The following is a 24,974-nucleotide window of genomic DNA, read 5'->3' on the forward strand; positions in this document are numbered from 1 at the left end:
ATGCTCTTGCTCTCACTTTGGAAAAATATCTATCCATGTTTAAATGTTTCTTTGATTGTCCTTGAATTTTCTCGCCGCACCAGTGTAGCACACCGCACCCTTTGGGAACCATTGACTTATATTTATCTCAGTAAGAAGTTTAACAACACCAGGTTAAAGTCCAACAGGTTTATTTGGTAGCAAAAGCCACACAAGCTTTCGGAGCTCCAAGCCCCTTCTTCAGGTGAGTGGGAATTCTGTTCACAAACACAGCATATAAAGACACAAACTCAATTTACATGAATAATGGTTGGAATGCGAATACTTACAACTAATCAAGTCTTTAAGAAACAAAACAACGTGAGTGGAGAGAGCATCAAGACAGGCTAAAAAGATGTGTATTGTCTCCAGACAAGACAGCCAGTGAAACTCTGCAGGTCCAGGCAACTTTGGGGGTTACAAATAGTGTGACATGAACCCAATATCCTGGTTGAGGCCGTCCTCGTGTGTGCGGAACTTGGCTATCAGTTTCTGCTCAGCGACTCTGCGCCGTCATGTGTCGCTAAGGCCGCCTTGGAGAACGCTTACCCGAATATCAGAGGCCGAATGCCCGTGACCGCTGAAGTGCTCCCAATCGACAATCACCAGGCAAGACTGTTCTCTTCCTGTTGGGGAGCACTTCAGCGGTCATGGGCATTCGGCCTCTGATATTCGGGTAAGCGTTCTCCAAGGCGGCCTTCGCGACACACGACAGCGCAGAGTCGCTGAGCAGAAACTGATAGCCAAGTTTCGCACACACGAGGATGGCCTCAACCAGGATATTGGGTTCATGTCACACTATTTGTAACCCCCAAAGTTGCCTGGACCTGCAGAGTTTCACTGGCTGTCTTGTCTGGAGACAATACACATCTTTTTAGCCTGTCTTGATGCTCTCTCCACTCACGTTGTTTTGTTTCTTAAAGACTTGATTAGTTGTAAGTATTCGCATTCCAACCATTATTCATGTAAATTGAGTTTGTGTCTTTATATGCTGTGTTTGTGAACAGAATTCCCACTCACCTGAAGAAAGGGCTTGGAGCTCCGAAAGCTTGTGTGGCTTTTGCTACCAAATAAACCTGTTGGACTTTAACCTGGTGTTGTTAAACTTCTTACTTACCCCAGTCCAACGCCGGCATCTCCACATTATATTTATCTACCAGTCTGCCAAATTCCCTCATGAAAGTTAACCAACCTTGGTAGGCTGCTGTCATTTATTATATCTCTATAGTTTTAAATGCTTCTGTGGTTCTCTTGTAATTGTAGAAAATACACCAACCTCTTTAAATCGCAAGAAAATAAGCAGAGATATAGAAAAGGAAGATTTATTACATAAATGCATCTTATAGCAGTGTTACAATTACTTGGCTAAAAGCCAAGTTACCAGAGAACCATCCTGAATCCAGGTTGCACTACATTAGTGGCTCAGGGTGGCACAGACCAGGTGTACGCCTCTATGCACACACAACGAACACATTTCCATTATTTTGCAGCAGATGGCTGCCTGCTGCAAGTGAAAAAATGTATAGATCATTACATTGTACAGTAATAGGACCTGTGTGAAAGTAAATTTATCCGTGGCTGGAGGAGGAAAAAGCATTCAATTCTAACTCCATCAACATTGCACACTGGAGCAGGTTGAATGAGGTCCAAATGTACAATTTAAAATAAAGCAGTACCAAACGTTTTAATGTTTAAAAGGACATGATTTTCCACTATTTATTGGCATGACATGGATAAACATTGCAAAAGCCATACATCCCTTCGTAAAAAAAAAATAAAAGTTACAAAATTACTTTCATAAAAATGGAAACAATCTTTAATAAATCTCAGGCTTTGTTAACCTGGAACTTTTATTTTACAGTAATATTAATAATACTAATATCTTCATAAGGCTTGTCTGTTTTTGGATTACATTTCACATTGGCAATCCTCTGGACCACTTCCATTCCTTTCGTCACACGGCCAAAAACTGTATGTTTGTTGTCAAGCCATGGCTAGAAATATCAAAGCAAAAGTTAAAGCAGGGTTATTACTTAATCTTTACGTAGCAACAGTTCACAATAAAAGTGGCTCATAAACTGACTTTGATAACAAAATTTCCCAAATTGTTCAATTTTAAGCTTTTTCAACAATGATCAATTTCATACAAGAGATCCAAATAAGATGGTGTGGGGTGGGGTGGCTGGGGAGAGACAAAGGGCATAGCTAGAGGCTCTATTTCACCAAGGCCTTTGTTGAACTTTGAGCATGCCACACTAACCTCACAATAAAGATGTTCCAAACTGCATTTTTGGATCTTTATTATTATTTTGGCTCTGATGTCTCAACTCTCCACACCTTTTGAGCAATTATCTCACCCTCAAGATCTAGGTTAGCTCTGGTGCCTAGATAATGAACAGACATTGTTTGTAATTATCTTTCAGCTAATTTGTCAGCACAGGATCTTACATCAAATCTCATTTAAAGTTTAAAATACTCGATGAACATATTAAAAAACTGGGACCACCACCACCTGCAAGTTCATCTCCAAGCTACACTCCATTCTGACTTGGAACTATACTACCGTTCCTTCGATGTCGCTGGGTCAAAATTTTGGAACTCCTCCCTAACTGCATCTATATCACAGGGACAGCAGCGGTTCAAGGCGGCAGCTCACCACCACCTTCTTAAGGCCAATTAGGGAGGGGCAATAAATGCTGACCTTGCCTGTGACACCCACATCCCATGAAATAACAAAAAGGGAAATAATTTAAATGGTAAAATTATAGAATTGACTTCTTATTGTAAACACAAGTTCAAATGGGAGAAATCAACTGTGGCTAGTTTTACGTTTCCCAGTAAGAGTCCAACTGGTTTAACTACAACTGGCAGCCATTTATAGATACTTTCACTACTAAATACTTCTAGTTTTTCACAATTGAAGTTAAAAATAATTACCCATTATGCAGGACCAAAAAATACCTTTGCAATTCATTCGACTGGTCTCAGTAACCAAGAAGCAGAATATTCCACAACATTTCTCACAGCTCAAAGTGTTATGAACCTTTGAAATTCTCTACCCCAGAAAGCTGTGGATATTCAGTCATTGTTTATATTCAAGCTAGAGATTTTTGCAAACTTAGGGAATCAAGGAATATGAGGATAGAAAGGGAAGGCACAACTCAGGTGGAAAACCAGCCATTATCATATTGAATGGTGAGTAGGCTTGAGGAGTCAAATAACTTATTTCTCCAATTCTGTTCTGATGTTCTAGCCCAATTTTTATCCCCATGCATATATTGAACTCTCCAGTGTGCTGATACATTTAGGCCTACTGCCTCCCATGAAGTCCATTTCATAAATTCACTATGCTTTGCAAAAAGTAGTTGAATATTACTAGTCCATAGAGCCTCCCTCTTTCCCTTTGCACAGATTTTTAAAAATTCTTTCATGGGTATAGGCATCACTGGCAAGGCCACCATTTGTTGCCCACCGCTAATTGTCCTTAAATTGAGTGGCTTGCTAGCATCTTTCAGAAGGCAATTAAGAGTCAACCACGTTGCAGTGGATCGGGAGTCACATGTCACACAGTCAGACCAGGTAAAGGATGGAAGATTGTTTTCCCTAAAGGACATTAATAAACCAGATGGGTTTTATGACAATCAGCAATGATTTTAATTCCAGATTTCCTACTGAATTCAAATTCCACCATCTGCCATAGTGAGATTCGAACATAGATTTCCACAGCATTAGCCTGCGTCTCTGAATTATTAGTCCAGTGACAATAGCAATCTCTCCACCAAGCAGATTCATGTTTAGCACCAAGCTCTAGGGCGCCAACAGGACACGCGTAAGCATTTATGAAGCGGGAACCATTTTTAAGAACAGCATTAGGTTATGAAGCATGGAAATAAGAGATAAGTTTTTCAAGTGTTTTTTACAGTAACAAAGGTAATTTTGAATTAGGAAGTGTTTTGATGGTTTTCTCCAAGTAGTATTCTGGGGGGTTACCATTCCACCATACAAATACTACAAGCAGGTCAGAGGTTGAGAATTCTGTGGCAAGTGAGTTACGCCCTGACTCCACAAAGCCAGTCCACTATTCAAAAGGCACAAGTCAGGAGTGTGGTGGAATACTTTACATTTCTCTGGAGGAGTGCAACTCCAACAACACAAGAAGTTTGACACTATCCAGGGTGGCACAGTGGTTAGCACTGCTGCCTCACAGCGCCAGGGACCCAGATTCGATTCCCTGCTTGGGTCACTGTCTGCATGGGTTTCCTCCCACAGTTCAAAGATGTGTGGGCTAGATGGATTGTCTGTGTCTGGGGGCTTAGCAGGGTAAATATGTGGGGGTTACGGGGATAGGGCCTGGGTGGGACGTTGTCAGTGCAGGCACGATGGGCCAAATGGCCTCCTTCTGCACTGTAGGGATTCGATGAAAAGACTATTCAATACCTTAAACTTTAACTCCACCATAACCTATGCACAGTGACATTAGTGTACACCACGCACTGCAACAACTCACCAAGACTCCTTTGATGATACCTTATAAACGGGCAGAACGGTAGCACAGTGGTTAGCACTGTGGCTTCACAGCTCCAGGGACCTGGGTTCGATTCCCGGCTTGGGTCACTGTCTGTGTGGAGTTTGCACATTCTCTCTGTGTCTGCGTGGGTTTCCTCCGGGTGCTCCGGTTTCCTCCCACAGTCCAAGGATATGCGGGTTAGGTTGATTGGCCATGCTAAAAATTGCCCCTTAGTGTCCTGAGATGCGTAGGTTAGAGGGATTAGCGGGTAAATGTGTAGGGATATGGGGGTAGGGTCTGGGCAGGATTGTGGTCGGTGCAGACTCGATGGGCCAAATGGCCTCTTTCTGCACTGTAGGTTTTCTGTGATTCTATGATAAACCTGTTACTTCTACCACCTAGAAGGAAAAGGACAGCAAATGCATGGGAACATTACTACCTGCAAGTTCCTCTCAAAACCACACAACATCCTGACTTGGAACTAATATCCCCTTTTCTTCACTATCGGTGTCAAAATCCAGGAACTTTCTTCCAAACAGCAGAGGATATCGACACCACATGGACTGCAGCAGCTCCATAAGGCAGCTCACCATTACCTTCTCTTAAGGCAATTAAGGATGGGCAACAATTGCTGGCCTAGCCAGCAATGCCCACTACCCATGAAATAATAAAAGTATTTTCACAGGTTAGGTTTTCTGAATATTGAATTAAATGAAGTATTAAGCAATAACATTCACTTCTGAAGAATAGCAAAGAACTGTAAAGACTTACTGTAGGCACAACAGTTACAAAGAACTGGGATCCATTACTGTTGGCACCTGCATTGGCCATACTGAGTGTATATGGTCGATCATGTCTCAATGTTGGATGAAATTCATCTTCAAATTCTCCTCCCCAGATACTTTCGCCACCCATCCCTGTGCCAGTTGGATCTCCAGTTTGAATCATGAAGCCCTATGTAAAGAAGCATGAATTCAAATTATCTTTGCAGATGCTTTGGTCTTGCATTTATTTACCGCATGTTTTTAATTTGACTTACAACCAAATTTACAACCAAAACAAAATTCTCTTTTTTACAATTATTCTACAGTCGAGTTTCATTATGCTAAATACCTGACTGCAGTGTTTTCCGCACCTATTATAATTAGTAGAAACATCTCTACAATGAAGCACTAATGAGAACTTCAGTCCAAGAGTTTTTTCAGTTTGATGCAACTTTTAGATCAGGTGTAACTGGTACTTTTAAATTTGAAAGATTTGATGAACTAATGCAAAGTCTCATTGCTGTTATTCTGCTCTGTCATTTAATTACAAAACACACTTAAATCTGATTAAATTTTGGACATTTAAATCATTATATGCTGCAACAGTTTTATACTAATTTAAAATCAAAATTGTATACAATCAAGTAATCAAACTTGACAGAGCAATTAATATAGCAGTGTCAGTCTCAAGCCTCAGCATGATGTATTCCAGGTTGAGATGTTAAACTTAATCTGCCTTTCCCTAGTAATCTTCCCAGAATTGGAAAGATCTAAAATAAAATTATTCCATACAAGAAGTTCTATATCAACATCCACCTAATATTTATTCAAATGAATATGCATTCAGTTTTCTAAATTATAACATGGGACTTCAGCAGCACAAGAGATCCTATGTAAAACGCTGGTTTAGCCTCAGATGGAGTAGTGTGTCCAATTTGGGCAGCACAATTCAGGGAGGACATGAAAGCTTTAGACAGGGTTCAGAAGAGTCTAATCAGAATGGTTCCAGAGTTAAGCGATTATAGTTACATAGACAGATAGGAGCAGCTGAGACTGTTCTCCCTGAAACAGGGAGAGCTAGGAGGAAATTGGATAACTATTTAAAGAAATTGCAGGGAAATGGGGAAAGAATGGGTGACTGGGGCTAACTGGATTGTTCTTTGAAAGCCAACAGAGACTCGATGGGCTGCATGCCTCCTTTGACTCTTCTATTCTAAGAGCTGGTAAAAATACCTTAATGATACGGTGAAATATATGTCCATTGTAATATCCATTTCTGCTGTGTACACAGAAATTTTCCACAGTTTTTGGACACCTGCATACAAGAAAATAAAAATTGCCAGTTATTATTGCCAGAGGAAATGCATTATAAGGAAAAAAAGTCAGGTTTAAAAAATATCTTTATCCAAAAAGGTGTAAATAACTGTTACTTTGATCTACTTGAGAAGTTAAATGACATTGTGCTAGAAGCTCACAATGTCAGGTCTTACAGCAGGAGTATTTTTTTTTAAGTTCGAGGGGAAAGTTCAACTTTCAAAAGTATATACAGCCAGCACAGAACATAGTTTTAAATAAATCAGAACAGAATTTCCAGGCATAGCTGCTTAGAGCAAACATTTAACATAATACTACAGTTCACAAAGTTGAAAATTGTTAACAATTTACCAGATATTTTAAAACACCAAAGTTAAATTTCACAAGAAAATAGTTCTAAATACATCTGCAAACTTACTCAACAGGGAAAAGCTTAACATGTACATCTCCCATAGTTGTGTGGATAATTGCGCTGTCTGAAACACGCTTGGGGCCATCTGCTTGTGTGGCAGCCATGACCTCCTCTTTAGAGGGTTTCTCATTGAAGACATCTCGATCAGACTCAGCACTCTTTGTATCCTCTGGTTCCCGCTTTGTGAACTTTAAATAATAATGTCAGACAAAATAATGTCAGACAAAATAATGTCAGACAAGGAACAGCTTGAAGAATGCTTTAAAAAAAATATAGATTCACCATTCTGTACAGAACATCTACTCATGTTAAAGGTTCTTTTGGCTTTCATTAAGCAAGGATATTTAAACTGAACAAACGGCTCTGGAACTCTAGCAAATCGACCCTTAAAGCCCAGGCAACTCAGTCTGAATTCTGCTTCTTCCTTCATCACTTATCTGTTTGAACTTTATGGGCTATTGATTACCCTTGCCTTATTGGTAGATTAAATCTTGAATGAGAGCACCAATATCTGGTAGAACGAGTATATAAAGAAATGCTAACATTGATTCAAAGTATATATGCATCCCTGCCACCACCCCAACCAAAAGCCTGGATATCCCACCTGTATCACTTTGCCATTTTATCTCATACAAACAGTACATCAAAGTAAAAGGAAATAAATGAAACAGAAAATGCATGCAAATGTCAGTTTTAAAAACATTAAGCAAATCCGCTTTAAGCATTCTTAGAAATGCAATTACACCCTTTTCAGTATTGCTGAGAAGGTAAAACTTTTAATACTAGAAATTACTGACAATTTGCTTATAAATTTCCAATTACCATATAGAACCGGTTCTTTTTAAATGCTGTACAGAATACAGTTGGGTCCTGTTGAACGTTTTGTAGCACAGGGTTGTCAGAAGCTTTCATTTCCATGGTTATTACAACCTGTGCCTGTTTAGCTGCACCTTGGAACAAGGCTAATTGCGCCACTCGAATATTTTCTTGTTTACCCAGGATACGCACACACCTCACAAGAGGGGAAAAAAGATAATTAATTTTCCAAATGATACATCACCATAGCAATTAAAATCAGTGGCAATATATTATCCCTCACCACCTTTAGTTTTAACAGTATTATTTTGAAATCCTTCTATAAATGTTCTGTTACTGTTTCTTTGTGTCTTACTTGAGTAGTAACTTGGAGAAGAATCAAAGAAAACAGTGCAATAGGAGAACAATCAAAGATAAACATTCCACTGGAGAACCTGGACCAAGGAACAAAATCTTGTGTTCTTTTGTCCCTTTGGAAGCCACTTTCACGAAGGTGGGGCGTTCAACTTGGTTCAGATTTATAACAAACTTTACCCTGTGTTCTTTCATAGCTCTGCTAGTTCCCACACATTGATTTCAAGGTCTCATTGTTTTCAAATCACTCCATGACCACACTCCACTTACTGCACTGATGTCCTCTGCACACTCCCAGATGCACTGCTCTACCCCTCGAACTGCAGTTCACTCTTCATTCCTCTTCCTCCACTCAACCACTGATGGCCACTCTTCAGTCACTGTGTTCCCGCCATCTGGAATCCTTTCACTTCCAAAAGCCTTTTAAAAACCTATAATAAAACATGACTTTGCCCACCAACTTTTCTATTTCTTTTCTCCCCCCCCCCACCCCCCTTTCTGATCAATGATAACCCCTAGGATATTGATAGTGAGGGATTCAGCGATGGTAATGCCATTGAATGTCATGGGGCAATAATTACATTCTCGTGTTGGAGATGGTCGTTGCCTTAAAATTGTGACACAAATGTTATTTGCCGCTGATCAGCCCAAGCCTGGAGATTGTTCAGGTCTTGCTTCATTTGGACATGGATTGCTTCAGTATCTGAGGAGCCACAAATAGTGAACAAAGTGCAATCATCTGCAAACTTTCCCACTTCCGACCTTATGAGGAAGCAGCTGAAGGTGGTTGGGCTGAGGACACTACCCTGAGGAACTCCTGCAGTGATGTCCTGGAACCGAGATGATTGATCTCTAACAACGAAAACGATCTTCCTTTGTGCCAGGTATAATTCCAACTATGGAAGGTTTTCCCTGATTCCCATTGACTCGTTTTGCTAGGGCTCCTCGATACCGCATTTGGTCACAGTCTGCCTTCATGTCAAGAGCAGTCACTCTCACCTCACTTTTGGAGTTCAGCTCTTTAATCCATGTTTGAGCCAAAGCTGTAATGAGGTCAGAAGCTGAGTGACTCTGGAGGAACCCAGGCTGAATGTCGGTGAGCAGGTTATTGCTAAGCAAGTGGCACTTGCTTCTATTGCCAAACTATAGGAGAATGATTTGAAGGTATGCTTTGTGGAGCACAAGCTTACCTTGAACTGGAAGCTTGTGCTGACAATGAAGAAAGCCCTTCAGTTGGCCCCTACCAGAACTGTAAGTTACTAACAAGAAGCAAAATAATCAAAAACACTTTCATTCATGCTTTCAATGCATCTTCGTAGTTGGGTCAAATGACCTGTTTCAGTGTTGTATATTCTGTGTAATAGTGAGTTAATATACTGCTGATGTTATGATGCAAAATGCCCTGCCTGAAAGAGTGATGGAAACAGTTTCAACAGTAACTTTTAAAAGGAAACTGGATACATACTTAAAAAGGAAAATTTTCTAGGGCTCTGGGGAAAGGGCGGGAAAGCGGGATTAATTGGACAACTCTTTCAAGAGAGCTGGGCTCCCTTTGTGCTGCATCCTATCACAAGAAGACACTGCCTCACCAACAGCCAAAATCACCATGGTAATTGATCCTTAATCTTCCCATTCTGGTGTTTCTCATCCCAGTCTACCATCAGTGACAGTCTTTAGATGTCTCTTCTGCTTCTGTATTTCCAATGTATTGAAGGTGTTATGTAAAGGCAAATTGTCACAAACAATATAGGAAGAGAGGAGAAAAAAACTGAAGGATCATGTCATTGGATATCAAATTTTCAATTCTACCACTACTTTAATTGTTTACTATTGATTTATTTCATGCAGTGTTATTTTCATGGATTATATATATACCTGTTTGTTTCTACATTTATTACTTTGATTCCCAGCATTGTACCATAAAGTACAAAATGTCCGGTTTCATCAAAAATGATATTTGTTAGCCTTATTCCATCCACTTTTTCCAGTTCTCGTTCAACAGCCATACGCCGGCCAAACTCCATGTCAGGAAGTTGTGGTCTCATCTGTTGTAGTTCTGTAAACATCTTAAAAACATTAAAACAAAGAGTTCAATTCATACAGCACTGAACTCTACTATAGAATAATTGTCAATGAAAATTCTTCAGAAATTATCTGAATTCCAGACCTGGTGGAATATACGGAATAGTCCTACAGGAGTTTAGGGGGATGGGGGCAAGCTGCTAAGACTTCCCTCCCACAGGCAGTGAAGAAAATAAAAATCACATGTAAGCTTTTAACTTTAACACTTCTGGGAACCAATGGCCCAGTTAGGTTGTAAGTGCCAAGTGTTGAACAATGTATAATTGGCAGAGCTGAGCGAGACTGCTGGTTCTACATCTCACTGTTCAGAAAGGAAGAATTAATTACACAGGAACAGGGCTCTGTTCAGCAGCATCCAAGTGTTTTTTTCAATATACATGTTAGCAAAGAGCTGACGGGAGAGTTGACTCTGCTACGTGAGAGTTTGGAATAAAGTCCAGGAGACGACTCGGGAACTTTTTAGCAGATATATTTAAAGACGATGGCTGGAATTTTCCAGTGCCCCGAGGCGGCTTTTCCCACGGCAGAGGCAGCTCGCCACTGGCCGTCAGTGGGATCTTCCGGTCCTGCCAAAGTCAATGGCATTTAGGATAGCTCGCCCGTCTCACCCAAGGAATCCGCAGTAGAGGTCGACTTTGATGGGACCAGAAGATCCTGCTGGCGAGAAGGGCTGGAAAGTCCTGCCCGGTGCCAAGCTCAGAGTGCCTAAAGTTGGCCTAACTGACTGTTGGCAAAATGGAAGTGCCATTACTGCTGCAACTTCACCTCTGAATCATATAAGATCTTCCAAAAGAAATTCAAGCAGAGTACAAGGCCAAGGGCTACAAAATAAATGATAGCTCCCAATCTGTATGTAGAAATAAAACTCCATCGGTCAACTACTATACACCATATATGAACGCAGTAGTGCACTCATTAATATAACTTGCACTCCAAAACATGGAGGTGCTCCACACAGAAGAGAGAGAGAAGCAAGCACACATTGTGCAAGACTTGGAAGAATCAGGCAGTGACTGAAGGGATGATTGTAAGTATCAATAGACTCTTGAGGTGAAAAAGAGCTAGGGGCATAGGGTTTTCGAGGGAGAATTCCAGCATGTAGCCGAAAGATAACTAAAGTCTTTGCCAAAAGTCTTTGTCTTTGGAAGAAAGGTACATAACAGATCAAAATCAGAAGAATGGCATGAGCAAAATGGAACAAAGAACCTTAAGTTAATTCACTGAAGATTACTGCTTTTAGCTAGGACCTGCTTTAAATGCGTGCTCCAAGAGATCTAAAATCAATATCTGGTCATTGCTGTCGAGGGACAGTGAGCAAGGACAGGATTGGACTTAGCCCAAATGTCCTCCTGTGGCTGAACAGCTAACACACACTATCCACGTTCATAAATTAAAATGGTTTCTTTGGTAAAGGTTCGACAATCCCAATCCCGTGTCTGGTGAATGCAAGATCACAGCATAGTGCTGCTTAAAATGCGGGACAAATTGTGTCTAAATTGGCAATCTCACAGAGACTTACGAATGGCTGTTGAGAAATGGACAAAGTTACATTAAGGCTGGCTCAAATACTGGAACGGAAACAGCTTTATGACAGGTTACACCTGGTACATGCATTGTGGCACCAGGTGGAAAAAATGTTTCATCCCTCATTAGACAATAATTGTTAACAAATGTTAGATTGTTAAAAATAGGTTTTCACTTACTGTGAGGGATTCATCAAACACCCTCATGAGCTTCCCAGTCAAAAACCTGAAAAGCCGTACTTTGCGGTCAGAACCAATAGTAGCCATTTTTTTCCCATCAGGGGAGAATGTGATGCTTATTGGGTATGATTTACATTTTGCAAATTCATACAGGTCTGTATCGGTCTTGTACTCCCACTCCACATTTTTGGGGAACTTGTACTCAGTAGGTGGCCCAGTCCAGTATTCCAACATTCCTGATTTGTCAGTCGATACTACAACCTTGTAGACAGAATTTAAGTTAATCTCGGTAAGAGAACAACTATGCAGTTTTTCAAATACATGTAGTGGCTGGTTGCTTCCTCTGGCATCATATACAAAGATCTTGCCAGTGACTTTTTCCGAACAGGCCACAGCAGATATAGCATCTCCTGGTGAGTAAATCCACCCACACTTTCCAGGATGGTACCTGTAAAAGATAAAAGAACTCATTTAATTCAAAATTCATTGTCAAGTTTCTCATTTATTGATTTATTGCAGTTCTGACCTAACTAAGGGCAGATCCCCTGATCATTTCTCCATGCTTCATGGAGCTTTATTCAGTTGCTCATAAAGACCCTCACATTTTCAATTTCAGTGAGCAATGCTGCAGCGAATAATGCGCCTCCCAACTCCCAAAGCATGGCTGTCATCTACAAAGGACAAGTCAGGAATGTGATGGAATACTCCCCACTTGCCTGGATGAGTTCAGCTCCAACAACACTCAAGAAAGTTGATATTATCCGGAACAAAGCAGCCCCCACTTGATTGGCACCCCATGCACACAAACATTCACTCCCTCCACCACCGACACATCGAGGCAGCAGTGTGTACTATATACAAGAGCACTGCAGCAATTCACCAAGGCCCCTTTGACAACAATTGTCAAATCCATGACCTCTACTGCATGGAAGGACAAGGGCAGCCAGTGCAGTTGCAAATTCCCCTCAAAATCAGATACCTTCTGACTTGGAACAATATTGCCATTGCTTCACTGGCAATGGGTCAAAAGCCTGGAACTCCCTTCCTAGCAGCACTGTGGTTGTTTCTACACAAGATGGACGGCTGGAGCTCAAAAAGTGCCATATGATCACTTTCTTATGTGAAATCAGGGATGAACAACAAATGCTGGCCTTGTCAGCGATGCTCACATTCCATAAAAAATAAAATACAAGACCATGTAAAAGAACAACTGCAGTGGCTGTGATCTGAAATTATTGAACACCATGTCGAATCTGGAAGGTTTTTAATTTAAATTGTCTAATCAAAAGATGATGTGCTCTTCCTCCAGCTTCATTGGAAAATTGTAAGAGGCCAAAGAAAAAAAAGTCAAAAAGGGTGAGGGGAAGAATTAAAACTGCAAGCAATTCAGGTTCACGCTTGTGGGCTGAATAGAAGTATTCAGCAAAACAATCAGCCAAACTGTGTTTGATGTAAAGGAAACTGCACCTTAAGCAGCAAAACAGGAAAATTAAATTGAAAGAAAATGTTGTTTCACGAGGAAGAAGTGTTTGGGGCCTGGACAGCAGAAAGTTAAAAGGGCATCTTATGTGCTTGCATAGGAAGGTGCAGGTGGGAGTGACTGAAGAACGGACCAGGGTTTTGTGGAAGGAATAGTCCCTTCAGAATGCGAAATGCAGAGGGACAGGGACTGTGCACTTGGGGTGGCATCGCCTCAGGGTGATACAGTGGTTAGCCTCACAGCGCCAGGGACCTGGGTTCAATTCCAGCCTCGGGTCACTGTCTGTGTGGAGTTTGCACGTTCTCCCAGTGTCTGCATGGGCTTCCTCTATGTTCCGGTTTCCTCCCACACCCCAAAGTTAGGTTGATTGACCATGCTAAATTGACCCTAGTGTCAAGGGGGTTAGCAGGGTAAATATGTGGGGTTACGAGGATAGGGCCTGGGTGAGATTGTGATTGGTGCAGACTCAATGGGCCGAATGGCCTCCTTCTGCACTGCAGGGATTCTAGAGATTCTATGATTCTGTCATGCTGGAGGTGATGGAAATACTGAACGTTGAGGTGGTTGGCGTCGAAGAAAAGGACAAGGGATCATTTGTGGTCCTGGGAAGGAAGGGAAAGGATGAGGGTGGATGTAAGAAATGTGACAGCCATTGTCAAGTATCTCTTCAAACATGATAATGCAGAATCCTCCACTTAGGAGGAGGGAAGATTTACTGGAAGAATTGATGTGGAATACAGCATCAAGACATGGGAAACATTTCACCATGTCACCAGACATGCCACCATGACATAAAAACACGTCACCAGGCATACAAGCCAGCTGTGGTTTGTTTTGTGGGGATTAGTGAAAGAAAATAGAAAAAAAGAGAACAGGGCTATAGAAATTTACTGTGAGGATGAAACAAATAGAAACAGAAAAAGAGAAAGACTGTGGAAAAGAGAAGAAAATGTAGAGACTTTGATGAAGCATTTTAACCATTTCTTACTGTGTTGGTCAATATTGTATAAAGGCAGTAGAAAGGGTTATCATATTCACTATGATAGGAATATCAACTGATGATTTGTTAACATTTCAGGTCTATGACATTTCATCTGACATTAATTCTGCTTCTCTTTCCACAAATGTTGCCAGACCTGCTGACTATTTCCATCATTTTCTGCTTTGGTTTCAGATTTCCAGCACCTAAAGTATTTTGTTTATGGGATGATAGTTTTCACCGAGAATTATTTTGCCTATTGATAGCCAAGTAAAATGTTTCCAAATTATGAATGCTCACCTTGACTAATTTCATGAAACAGCAGCTCTATTTTATCACTATTTTTTAACAAGTGCACTGGTAGCTTTTCGGAGTTTGTATTTAAAAACAGCAATTTTCTCTAACATCAGGAAATCTATGCCGTGTTGCGTTGTGCAACTTCAGTTTCAAAGCATTAATGTAAGACTAAAAGTATTGTTCCAAACAAGGAAAAAAGAGAATATATAATTTTTAATTCCTTACCCTAATTTGAGCATGTTAATCATATCAAAGTTCACAACATCAAAAATCTTCATTGCCTGGTCATCACCAACAGAACAGAACAGAGCTCCTTCTGCACTAACACAGATAGACTCAATAACGCCTGCATTTACAGAAAAATAAGATGAAACACAAATGAGCCTGCAATACTATCATGCAACATCCACTATCATTTAGCAGCTTTTCAGTGATTTTTCTTGTACCTAGTTCTTCTTTAAAAGTCAACATTTTTAAAAACAGCTCAACATTAGTTGCCAATCCAGAGACTTGCTTCTAAATTTGCCTTGTACTAGTTTAACTTGTGTATAATCTTTGTCCAGTTCCTGAATATTACCTCAAGTTAAATGGTGTGAATATAAAACCTTGGAGCAAGGTTACACCGTACAACCCCTCAAGACTGCTCCACCATTCAATATCACAGTTGATCTTTCGCCTCAACTCCACTTTTCTGCCCAATCTCCACATCTCCTGAGCCCCGTAGTGCCCAAAACGCTTATTGATGAGAGTTGAATACGTTCAATAAACTAACATGCCTGGCTTATTGGGTTAAGAATGTCAAAGATTCACAGGCCGCAAAGTGAAGAAATACGTCCTCATCTCAGTCCTAAATGGCCTATCTGTAAAGTTGGGCCTATGCCCCCAAGTTTTAAACTCTCCATGCAGGGGAAACAGCCTCTCAGAATCTTCTGGGTCAATAAGATCACCTTCCGTCAAAATTCCAGAGAGTATAGATTAATCTTACTCAATCTCTATCAATGGAGCAGCTCTCTTATTCCAGGAATTAATATCATGAATCTTTGCTGCAAATATATTCTTACTTATGGAAGGAGACCAATATTGTATGCAGCACTCCAGTAGTGATCTCATCTCAGTTCAGTACAATTGCACCAAGTCTTCCTTACTATTGTACTGCAACCCCCTTGCAATAAAGGCTACATACAATTCTACCTAAATACTTGCTGTACCTTCGTGTTGACTTTCTATGTTTTGTTTACAAGGGATATCTAAATCCCTCTAAAGACAATGTTTAACAGTTTCTCACCAATTTAAAAAAAAAATCTGTCTTGTATCCTTCCTACCAAGATGATTTATAGTGCTTTAAAAAAAAGTGTAGTATATTTTTATTAGAAGTATTTTATTTCAGAACAAGGTTTGACTGACCACCCCAATAACTGATAACATTAATAACAATGAAAAACAAACAAAATCCACTCAGTTGAATGGCAATTAGGGATGGGCAATAAATGCCGGCTCGGCCAGCGATGTCCACATCCCATGAATTAGTTTTTTTAAAAAGCCAATGTTTTATCCATGCTGCCACTGACCCTGCAATTCCATGGACTTTGCTGACAAGCCTGTTATGTGACACTTTACCAACACTTTTTGAAAGTCTATGTACACCAGTTAACCGTATTATATCATCAACCTCTCTCACCTCATCAAAAAACCCGAGCAAATTAGATAAACACTTCACACATTCATGCGAGCTTTCCTTAACTAATCCACATTTGTTCAAGTGACTGTTAATTTGTGTTGGAGAACAACAGATTATAGGATGATATTTATACCATTAGGGTGAGGGATTGGAAAGATGTAACGGACAAAAAGACAAATGGAATACAAATGGTGGTGATTGTGGCTAAGAAGGGTGCTGATAGGTGCCATTAAGGGATCAGACTGTGTAAATAGCAGAACAAAAATAAGCAGAGTGTCAAAGGACAACCTGAGACATGCAATAGATGTGCCAAGTGGGACATTTAATTCGTTAATTTGTCCCAGGTTATCATTTCTAAAAGCTCTCCCACCATCAAGGTTAAAGTGACCGGTCTGTAGTTGCTGGATTTACATTCCTACCATGCTTTTGAACAAGCTTGTATCATTTGCAATTCCCCAGTCCTTTGGCACCACTACTGTATCTAAGGAGTATTGGAAGATGAAGCCTCGTACCGTGACAATTTCTACCCTTACTTCTCTCAGTATCCTTGGATGCATCGCATTTCATCCTGGTAATTTATCAACCTTAAGAACACCCAGTTTTTCCATGGCGGCAAATATTTATTTAGTATTTTAGCCACATCCTCTGCCTCCATCCTCCTTTTGGACCCTAATCATTCTCACTCTCCTTTTAGTACACTTTTACCATGTATATGTCCATAGTGGACTTTTGACCAATGGTTACCAAGGTACCTGTGGATGAGATCAAAGACTGCAGGATGGATGGGCAAACTGATAGTGATAGGGAACAATGTGCTGGGGGATAGATTCAGCCACAATCAGGAGGTCCAAGTACAGCTAGTCTTTCTAATATCATTTTGTCAATTTTAACCACATGCAAAGTCACAGCTACATCCTCTTTCACTATGACTTTAGCAGCCTGTTCCTCCTTGGTAAAGAGAGATGCAACTTGCTCATTTATACAGCTGTATCCTCTGCCCCCATGAATAAACCCCATTTTCTGCCTAATCAGCCCCAATCTTCCTTTTACCATTCTTTTATAATGATATAGAGTCACAGAGGTTTACAACATGGAAACAGGCCCTTCGGCCTAACCTGTCAATGTTGCCCAGTTTTTACAATTAAGCTAGCCCGAATGGCCTGCATTTGGCCCATATCCTTTATACCAATCTTACCCATGTAACTGTCTAAATGCTTTTTAAAAGACAAAATTGTACCTGCCTCTACTACTGCCTCTGGCAGTTTGTTGCAGACACTCACCACCCTGTGTGTGTGAAAAATATTACCCTTCTGGACCCTTCTGTATCTCTCCCCTCTTTCCTTAAACATGTGCCCTCTAGTTTTAGACTCCCCTACCTTTAGGAAAAGATGTTGACCATCTACCTTATCTATGCCTCTCATTATTTTATAGACCTCTATTAAGATCAATCCTAAGCCTCCTACACCCCAGGGAAAAAGGTCCCAGTCTATCCAGCCTCTCCTTATAACTCAAACCATCAAGTTCCAGCAGCATCCTAGTAAATCTTTTCTGCACTCTTTCTAGTTTAATAATATCCTTTCTATAACAGGGTGACCAGAACTACAGTATTCCAAGTGTGACCTTACCAATGTCTTGTACAACTTAAACAAGAAGTCCCAACTCCTGTATTCAATGTTCTGATGTGGAGAAGAACAATGTTCTGACCATTGAAATCAAGCATGCTAAATGTCTTCTTCATCACCCTGACCACCTGTGACTCCACTTTCAAGGAGCTATGAATCTGTAACCCTACATCGCTTTGTTCTATAACTCTCCCCACTGCCCTACCATTAACTTGAGTAAATCCTGCCAACAGAAAACTTTTGCATTCCCTTTCTCTCTGCTTCATCCTCTCTCACGGGAAAGTTTCCTACTTTTAAACCAAAAGAGAAAATGCTGGAAAATCTCAGCAGGTCTGGCAGCATCTGTAAGAAGAGAAAAGAGCTGACGTTTAGAGTCCAGATGACCCTTTCGAAGGGTCATCTGGACTCGAAACGTCAGCACTTTTCTCTCCTTACAGATGCTGCCAGACCTGCTGAGATTTTCCAGCATTTTCTCTTTTGGTTTCAGATTCCAGCATCCGCAGTAATTTGCTTTTTTTCCTACTTTTAAAGCCAGGCTAAACAAAAACGCTCTTAAATGTGAGTTTTCTGTATGGAGAATTGTGCATCTGGAGTTTGATCTATCTGCTTGGCTGCAACAAGATAGAAGTTGCACGTTAGGTATTTTTGACTTTCTTGTTAGCATCAAGACACAAGTCTCAATATCAAAGTGCCATTCATTTGCTGCAGTATATCCTTAATAAGTGTGACTATCCAAATATTTTTGAAATTTTGCTTTGATCATAGAATCATAGAAACCCTACAGTACAGAAAGAGGCCATTCGGCCCATCGAGTCTGCACCGACCACAATCCCACCCAGGCCCTACCCCCATATCCCTACATATTTTACCCGCTAATCCACGCAGCCCAGGACACTAAGGGGCAATTCTAGCATGGCCAATCAACCTAACTCGCACATCTTTGGATGTTCACATACGAGTAAAAATTAGAATATCAGAGCATTTTAAATTGTAAAATACATGCATAAGACTTAGAATACCAGAGCATTTTACCTAAATGACTGCGAAAGTGCTTGACAAACTCTATCCCTTCATCATACTTCTTCTTCCAGAATTTGACATGTCCATCCTGACTGGCAGTTATGATGAAATCTGTCCTGTTTGTTTACAAAAGAAACAGCAATAGGTTAGTAAGCATGAACATGGGAAAGTTTACCTAATTGTAGAATTATACTTATAAAGGGGAAGTTTCAGCAATTTAACTGTAAGGGAAAAATATCAATGTCCAATAAACAATATTCAAAAGTGAAAAGTTAATTACAACAATAATTATAATTTTATCCATACATCTTTGGTTCCAAAGTCTCTACTGCCTATGCTTTGAATTTGCAACTTGAACAATTTACATCAGGGTCAGAAATAATTACTTTCAATGGCACACAAACAAAGAATACATTTAAGTAGTTGTACTTATAACTGTTTGGAATTTTATAATAGCAGTAAATTTAACCATATCTGATTTTATTTTTTAAGAAAAACCTTTACAATCAGACAATGCTTTGCATAATCAATTTTCCCAATGCTGAAGGGAAAAAAAATACAGAAAAGAATATTCCATACGATTTCCACGTATACAATACTGTTAATACAAAAAGCAACCCAAGCAGCTTCACAGTGTAGGAATGGCGGTCGGCAGAGGGGGCAGAGTGATAACAGCTAGCAACGAGAGAAAAAGAAAAAAGGAAATAGAGAAATAAGAGAAAGGATGCCAAATTTGACGAAATCCCTTAAATCTTGGTTTTGGGGAGATTTTAATAGTTGGAAGGAGAAGAAATTAAGGATTGAGAGAGAATAGCATGAAAGACCAAAGTGATTGAAAGCTCAGTAGGATGAAGTTACATGGTATGCAGGAAGCGTTGTTTTAAAAGAGTATAAAAGTCTAGGCTGAGACAAAAGAAATGTAGGAAGTTAGAGATAGGGTGAGACAGGGCATTAGAAGGATTAGAAGACTATTTACTGTGCTGGAGGAAAGGGAACTAATGTAGATCAGTGAAGAATGAGTAAAATTTCAGGGTGCAAGATGATGAGGTTTCAGTTTGAATCTTATTGAAGATGGAAGGTAGGAAGAAGGGCATTGGGAGACAGATTTGGGACAATGAGAGATGGGAGGCTGAGAAAAAGTGTCAAGTGAGATAAAAATGACAAGAGTAGAATGCTGAAAAAGGGTCTGATGAAAGGAAGTATGATTGAATGGGAGGATGAGAGAAGTAAGAACCTGGTCTGGAAAAGACCTTAAAAGAGAGTGAGAACCTTGGTTCCATGTGACAGCAAGCAAGTGAAAAAAAAAGAGGGAAATCTTCAATTTGTGGATGTATAGCAAAGAGATGCATGGGAAACATATCAAAACAAGAAAAGCACAAGAATGACATTTAAGTGACTAATAAAAAAAGACATTGATTGATCACAAAGCAGTACATTTGTCTGCAGAATTACTTGCTTGTTAACATGAGCAAGTAATTTACATAATCTCACACCAAGACAATATCAAAAATAAACACATATGACAGCAATAAACATCAAATCACTTGAACTCTATGTAAATTCTAGTTTGTTTCCTATGTAAAAAGGAAATGAAAGACGGTCTCACCGGGTGCACACCATGTGTGTAATAATATCTCTGTGCATGTAGCTACGCTCATACATTGAAGCACTTGGCAAGTTGTCCAGATACACATGCTCAAAGTCAAGAACTGCAAAGAAACAAAGCAAATGTATTTCTAATTTTAGCAGATGTTATAACCAGTAGAGACCAATAACTTTAAACAAGAGATTTGATTTTCCAGTGACCCACTTAAGGGAATTACACATCAAGATTAAGTTTTAAGATTTCGATTGTAACAAACCAACTAAGAGCAACAATAACTAAACAATTACTATTAAGCAACTAATAAACTAAACTGAGATAACCCCCTTTCAACTTTTAACTTGATAGAAAACCAAACTGCAGTTATACTTTACGTCCTGCTCTCTGCAGAAAAACAGTTTTCACAAGAACCAGTCCAACATCACTCCTTCTAATAGATTTGCTTCTCCCCATTTTGCCAAGTTACAACGTTGAGTGACCATCAAAGGGTACTTCTCTCAGTTTCCAGAGAAGTACAGAACCAAACACCAGCAATAAAGCCTACTCCAGTGATTTTTTCCTCCTCCCACCTATCCCTGGCCAGGCCAGGACAAATCTTCCAGGTTCCTTAAATTGCCACAGGAAGTATCTCTTCAACCAGAGATCATCTTCCCTCTCATATTTTGCGTGGTAGCTGACAAGAGATGCACACTCATCGCTGCGCATCAGATTAGCTGCAGCCCTCTGTCTCTCTGTGAGACCTCACTCTCTCTCTCTGCCGAAATCTTGGAAACTTAAAGTCTATGCAATGTCAGCCCAATTGCTTTTGCCTTTGTCTCTAGATGTGCTCAGATATGGACAATTTACGTTGTGTTCCAAGTTTCACCAATACTGGGGAAAGAAGGTTGTTCTGTTGGAAGAGGCTTCACTAAAAGCATGCTAGGGCCAGTTCCCTGACAAATCACATTACTAAGGCAATACTCGGGGCTTTAAACTAACAAAGGTAGAGTAGGAGGATTCAGGAAAGGGTTTAAAGCAGAGCAGTATTTTGGGTGAAAATAAGCAGAGATTAAAAAACAATGAGGAAGAGACAGTGAGAGTAGCAATGGTAAACAGGCATTAATGAAACCAGGGAAATTAGAAAAAAATCAAAACTAACAGCATTATATCTGAATTAAATTACTTGGCCAAGAATCAGGTATGAATGGGTCTGAATTTTATCAACCAAATACTGGGAAGACCAAAGCAATTTCTTCAGCCATGATCAAAAACTCTGTACCCTTTCCAGTGGGGAGACAGTGATGGGTATTGTCACTGGACTAGTAATCCGGAGGCCCACGATAATGATCTGGTGAAAGATGGCTGCGGTAAGAAGTCTCACAACACCAGGTTAAAGTCCAACAGGTTTATTTGGTAGCAAATACCATAAGCTTTCGGAGCACTGCTCCTTCGTCAGATGGAGTGGAAATTTCCACTCCATCTGACGAAGGAGCAGTGCTCCGAAAGCTTATGGTATTTGCTACCAAATAAACCTGTTGGACTTTAACCTGGTGTTGTGAGACTTCTTACCGTGTTCACCCCAGTCCAACGCCGGCATCTCCACATCACGAAAGATGGCTGCTCCATGGCAGCTTGTGAAATTTGAATTCAATTGGTAAAAAATCTGGAATTGAAAGGTAGTCTCAGTAATGGTGACCATGAAACTAAGAAAAGTAGAGCACAGGAACAGGCCCTTTGGCCCTCCAAGCTCATGCCGATCATGATGCCATAACTAAACTAAACCTTCTGCCCTTAATTGGTCTGTATCAGAACTCTGATTACCACTTCCTTCTTAATTGACCTTAAATTACACCTGTATGTTGTACTTTTACAGAACTGATAACATGGTGCGATAAGGATACACAAACTATGCGAAATGGCAGATCATATTAAGGTAATGCAAGAGTCCCATCCTCTTCAGAACTGACTTAATAACCCCAGCCAGCATCTGATGCTGAACCAAACATTCACCATCCTTACTTAACAGCGTCAGGTTTCTGAACACATTTACCAAATATAAAAACTGGCTTAATTTCAGCTTCATAATGGACACTTTGACCCTATGTCTACCATATGGACACTTTGACCCTATGTCTACCATACAGGGCGGCACGGTAGCACAGTGGTTAGCACTGTGGCTTCACAGCTCCAGGGACCTGGGTTCGATTCCCGGCTTGGGTCACTGTCTGAGTGGACTTTGCACATTCTCCTTGTGTCTGCGTGGGTTTCCTCCGGGTGCTCCGGTTTCCTCCCACAGTCCAAAGATGTGCGGGTTAGGTTGATTGGCCATGCTAAAATTGCCCTTAGTATCCTGAGATGCGTAGGTTAGAGGGATTAGTGGGTAAATATGTAAGGATATGGGGGTAAGGCCTGGGTAGGATTGTGGTCGGTGCAGACTCGATGGGCCAAATGGCCTCTTTCTGTGCTGTAGAGTTTCTATGATTCTATGATATTCATATTCTTTCCGTATTTATCTCCAGACTCAACTATTCAAATATTCTTCTGGTCAGCTTCCCCAAACTTCATTGTAATATCGTCATTCACACTCCTGTCCTTTCTGACCTGCATGAGCTTCTTATCCCCAAAGGAACCAAATTTAAATTCTCATATTTACATTTAATTGTCAACATGGCCTGGCCTCTCACCAATTTTAACTTCCTACCCTCTGCTTTTGCCCGACCATTGCTAATTGTGCCTTCAGCCATCTACAGGCCAAATTCTCTGGGATTATCAATCTAAACCTCTCCACCTTTCTCCTCCCATTTCAGTATCAGGCATGGTTCAATAACGACTTATGTTTATAAGGCACTTGTAATATAATAAAATCAACACACTTCACAGGAACATTAGAAAACAAAATTAGACAATGAGACAATACTAGAACAGCTGACCAAACATTTGCTCAAATTGGTAAGTTTTAAAGAAAGAGGACAACGGTGGGAAGTTTTGGGAGGAAACTATGGAGCTTAAGAGACTTGAGACCCAGTCATCAGCAATGGAGCAAGTGAAATCAGGAATGTCAAGGAGCAAGAATTAGAGGATTGTAGATATCTCGGAGGGTCGTGGGGCTGGAAGAGGTGACAGATAGTGAGGAAAAAGGCCATGGAGCAATTTGAAGATGAGAATTTTAAAAATCGAGGCTTTGACCAGGAGTCAATTTAGGTCAGACATCATAGGGGTGATAGGTGAATAGGACTTGGGTGTGTTTAAGAACAATGGTGTCAGAGCATTAGATGACCTCAAGTTTATGGAGAGCAGCATTTGTGAGGCCAATCAAGTGTGTTGGAATAGTTAAATTTAAGAGATAAAGGCATGGATGAGGGTTTCAGCAACTGAACTGAGGCAGGGCCAAAGGCCTCATATTAGGGAGGTGGAAATAGGTGGCCTTAGTGATGCTACAGTCATGCTTCTATAGGTAACATCTTGTTCGAGTCAGAAGTTTGTAGGCTCAAGACTCACTAAACATAACATCTTAGCTGACATTCCAACATAGTGCAGAAGGAGCAGTGCATTGATTGAAGTGTCCTCTCAGGTGGCAGTACTTTGAAGAGGAGCAGGGGATTTTATTCTTGGTGTCCTAACCAATATTTATCGCTCGAGCAACAACACGAAAGCAAGTTATCTGATCTTCAGCAAATATTTTCTTTGTGGGAGCTTGCTATGCAACTTTCCAGCTGCCACATTTCTTCTCATTACAATCGTGACTGCGCCCATTAGCTGTGGCGCGATTTGGGCCATTCTCATGGCAGGAGTTTTTTTATAGATATATATTTATTTCATGGACATCGCTGACCAAGCACTTGGATCAATTATAAGGTGCAGGTTGCACATGTTGATGGAGGGACACATTCCCCAGTAGAATCAGGATTTTGTGCCGGCTTCTGCCCGCGCCGCCCTTCGGACGGGCCCAGCTACCTTTCCTTTTCTTTGCCTGCACCGCCTGGGAGGGGAGCGGTCCCACCCACTCCTCTTCCTCCTCCGACTCCGAGCCGCTTTCCCCCGCCGACTGCTCTCGCTTCTTGCCCGCCGCCGCCATGTTGTAATAACCTCTGACCTTTACCCTCTGAATGATTGACACTGGATGGGGGCGGGGACTCTGTCTCATTGGTTCAGGGTGGCCCCGGGGGCGGGGCCTATTGGGCAGTGTAATCAGGGGGTGTGACTCGAGGCAGCAGCTGTGATTGTGAGACAGTGGGTCCCAGTGCTGCAGTGTGTATTGTGAGACAGTGGGTCCCAGTGCTGCAGTGTGTATTGTGAGACAGTGGGTCCCAGTGCTGCAGTGTGTATTGTGAGACAGTGGGTCCCAG

The 24,974-nt window shown here is 40.8% G+C and overlaps 1 protein-coding gene across 3 annotated transcripts; it reads right to left on the bottom strand.

The window, feature by feature from the left end:
- Positions 1-1,324: 1,324 nt before the first annotated feature.
- Positions 1,325-24,712, bottom strand: ppwd1 (peptidylprolyl isomerase domain and WD repeat containing 1). Of its 3 annotated transcripts, none has more exons than XM_078218187.1 (11): positions 24,583-24,712; positions 20,653-20,755; positions 19,059-19,162; positions 14,952-15,072; positions 11,971-12,418; positions 10,061-10,251; positions 7,838-8,027; positions 7,022-7,203; positions 6,523-6,604; positions 5,297-5,479; positions 1,325-2,012 (listed from the first exon to the last, which is right to left on the bottom strand). In XM_078218187.1, the coding sequence occupies exons 1-11, from the start codon at positions 24,701-24,703 to the stop codon at positions 1,869-1,871; spliced, it is 1,869 nt and encodes a 622-aa protein (XP_078074313.1). In that variant the 5' UTR covers positions 24,704-24,712; the 3' UTR covers positions 1,325-1,868. The 3 variants fall into 3 exon arrangements, with proteins under 3 accessions (XP_078074313.1, XP_078074331.1, XP_078074323.1); XM_078218197.1 differs by lacking the exon at positions 1,325-2,012 and adding an exon at positions 2,279-2,402 and having other exon boundaries at positions 24,583-24,701; XM_078218205.1 differs by lacking the exon at positions 20,653-20,755 and having other exon boundaries at positions 24,583-24,697.
- Between the last annotated feature and the right edge of the window lie 262 nt (positions 24,713-24,974).

The sequence above is a fragment of the Mustelus asterias genome, chromosome 1, assembly GCF_964213995.1.
Source record: "Mustelus asterias chromosome 1, sMusAst1.hap1.1, whole genome shotgun sequence".
NCBI lineage: Eukaryota > Metazoa > Chordata > Chondrichthyes > Carcharhiniformes > Triakidae > Mustelus > Mustelus asterias.

Bases quoted from the DNA above. Each gene is read 5' to 3' on its own strand.
- ppwd1 (XM_078218187.1), bottom strand. From the start codon at position 24,703: ATGGCGGCGGCGGGCAAGAAGCGAGAGCAGTCGGCGGGGGAAAGCGGC. The intron at 8,028-10,060 runs GTATATATATAA...CCCTCTTGTGAG, and splicing joins ATAAATGTAGAAACAAACAG to GTGTGTGCGTATCCTGGGTA. The intron at 6,605-7,021 runs GTAAGTTTGCAG...TCTTGTATGCAG, and splicing joins GTTAAGCTTTTCCCTGTTGA to GTGTCCAAAAACTGTGGAAA.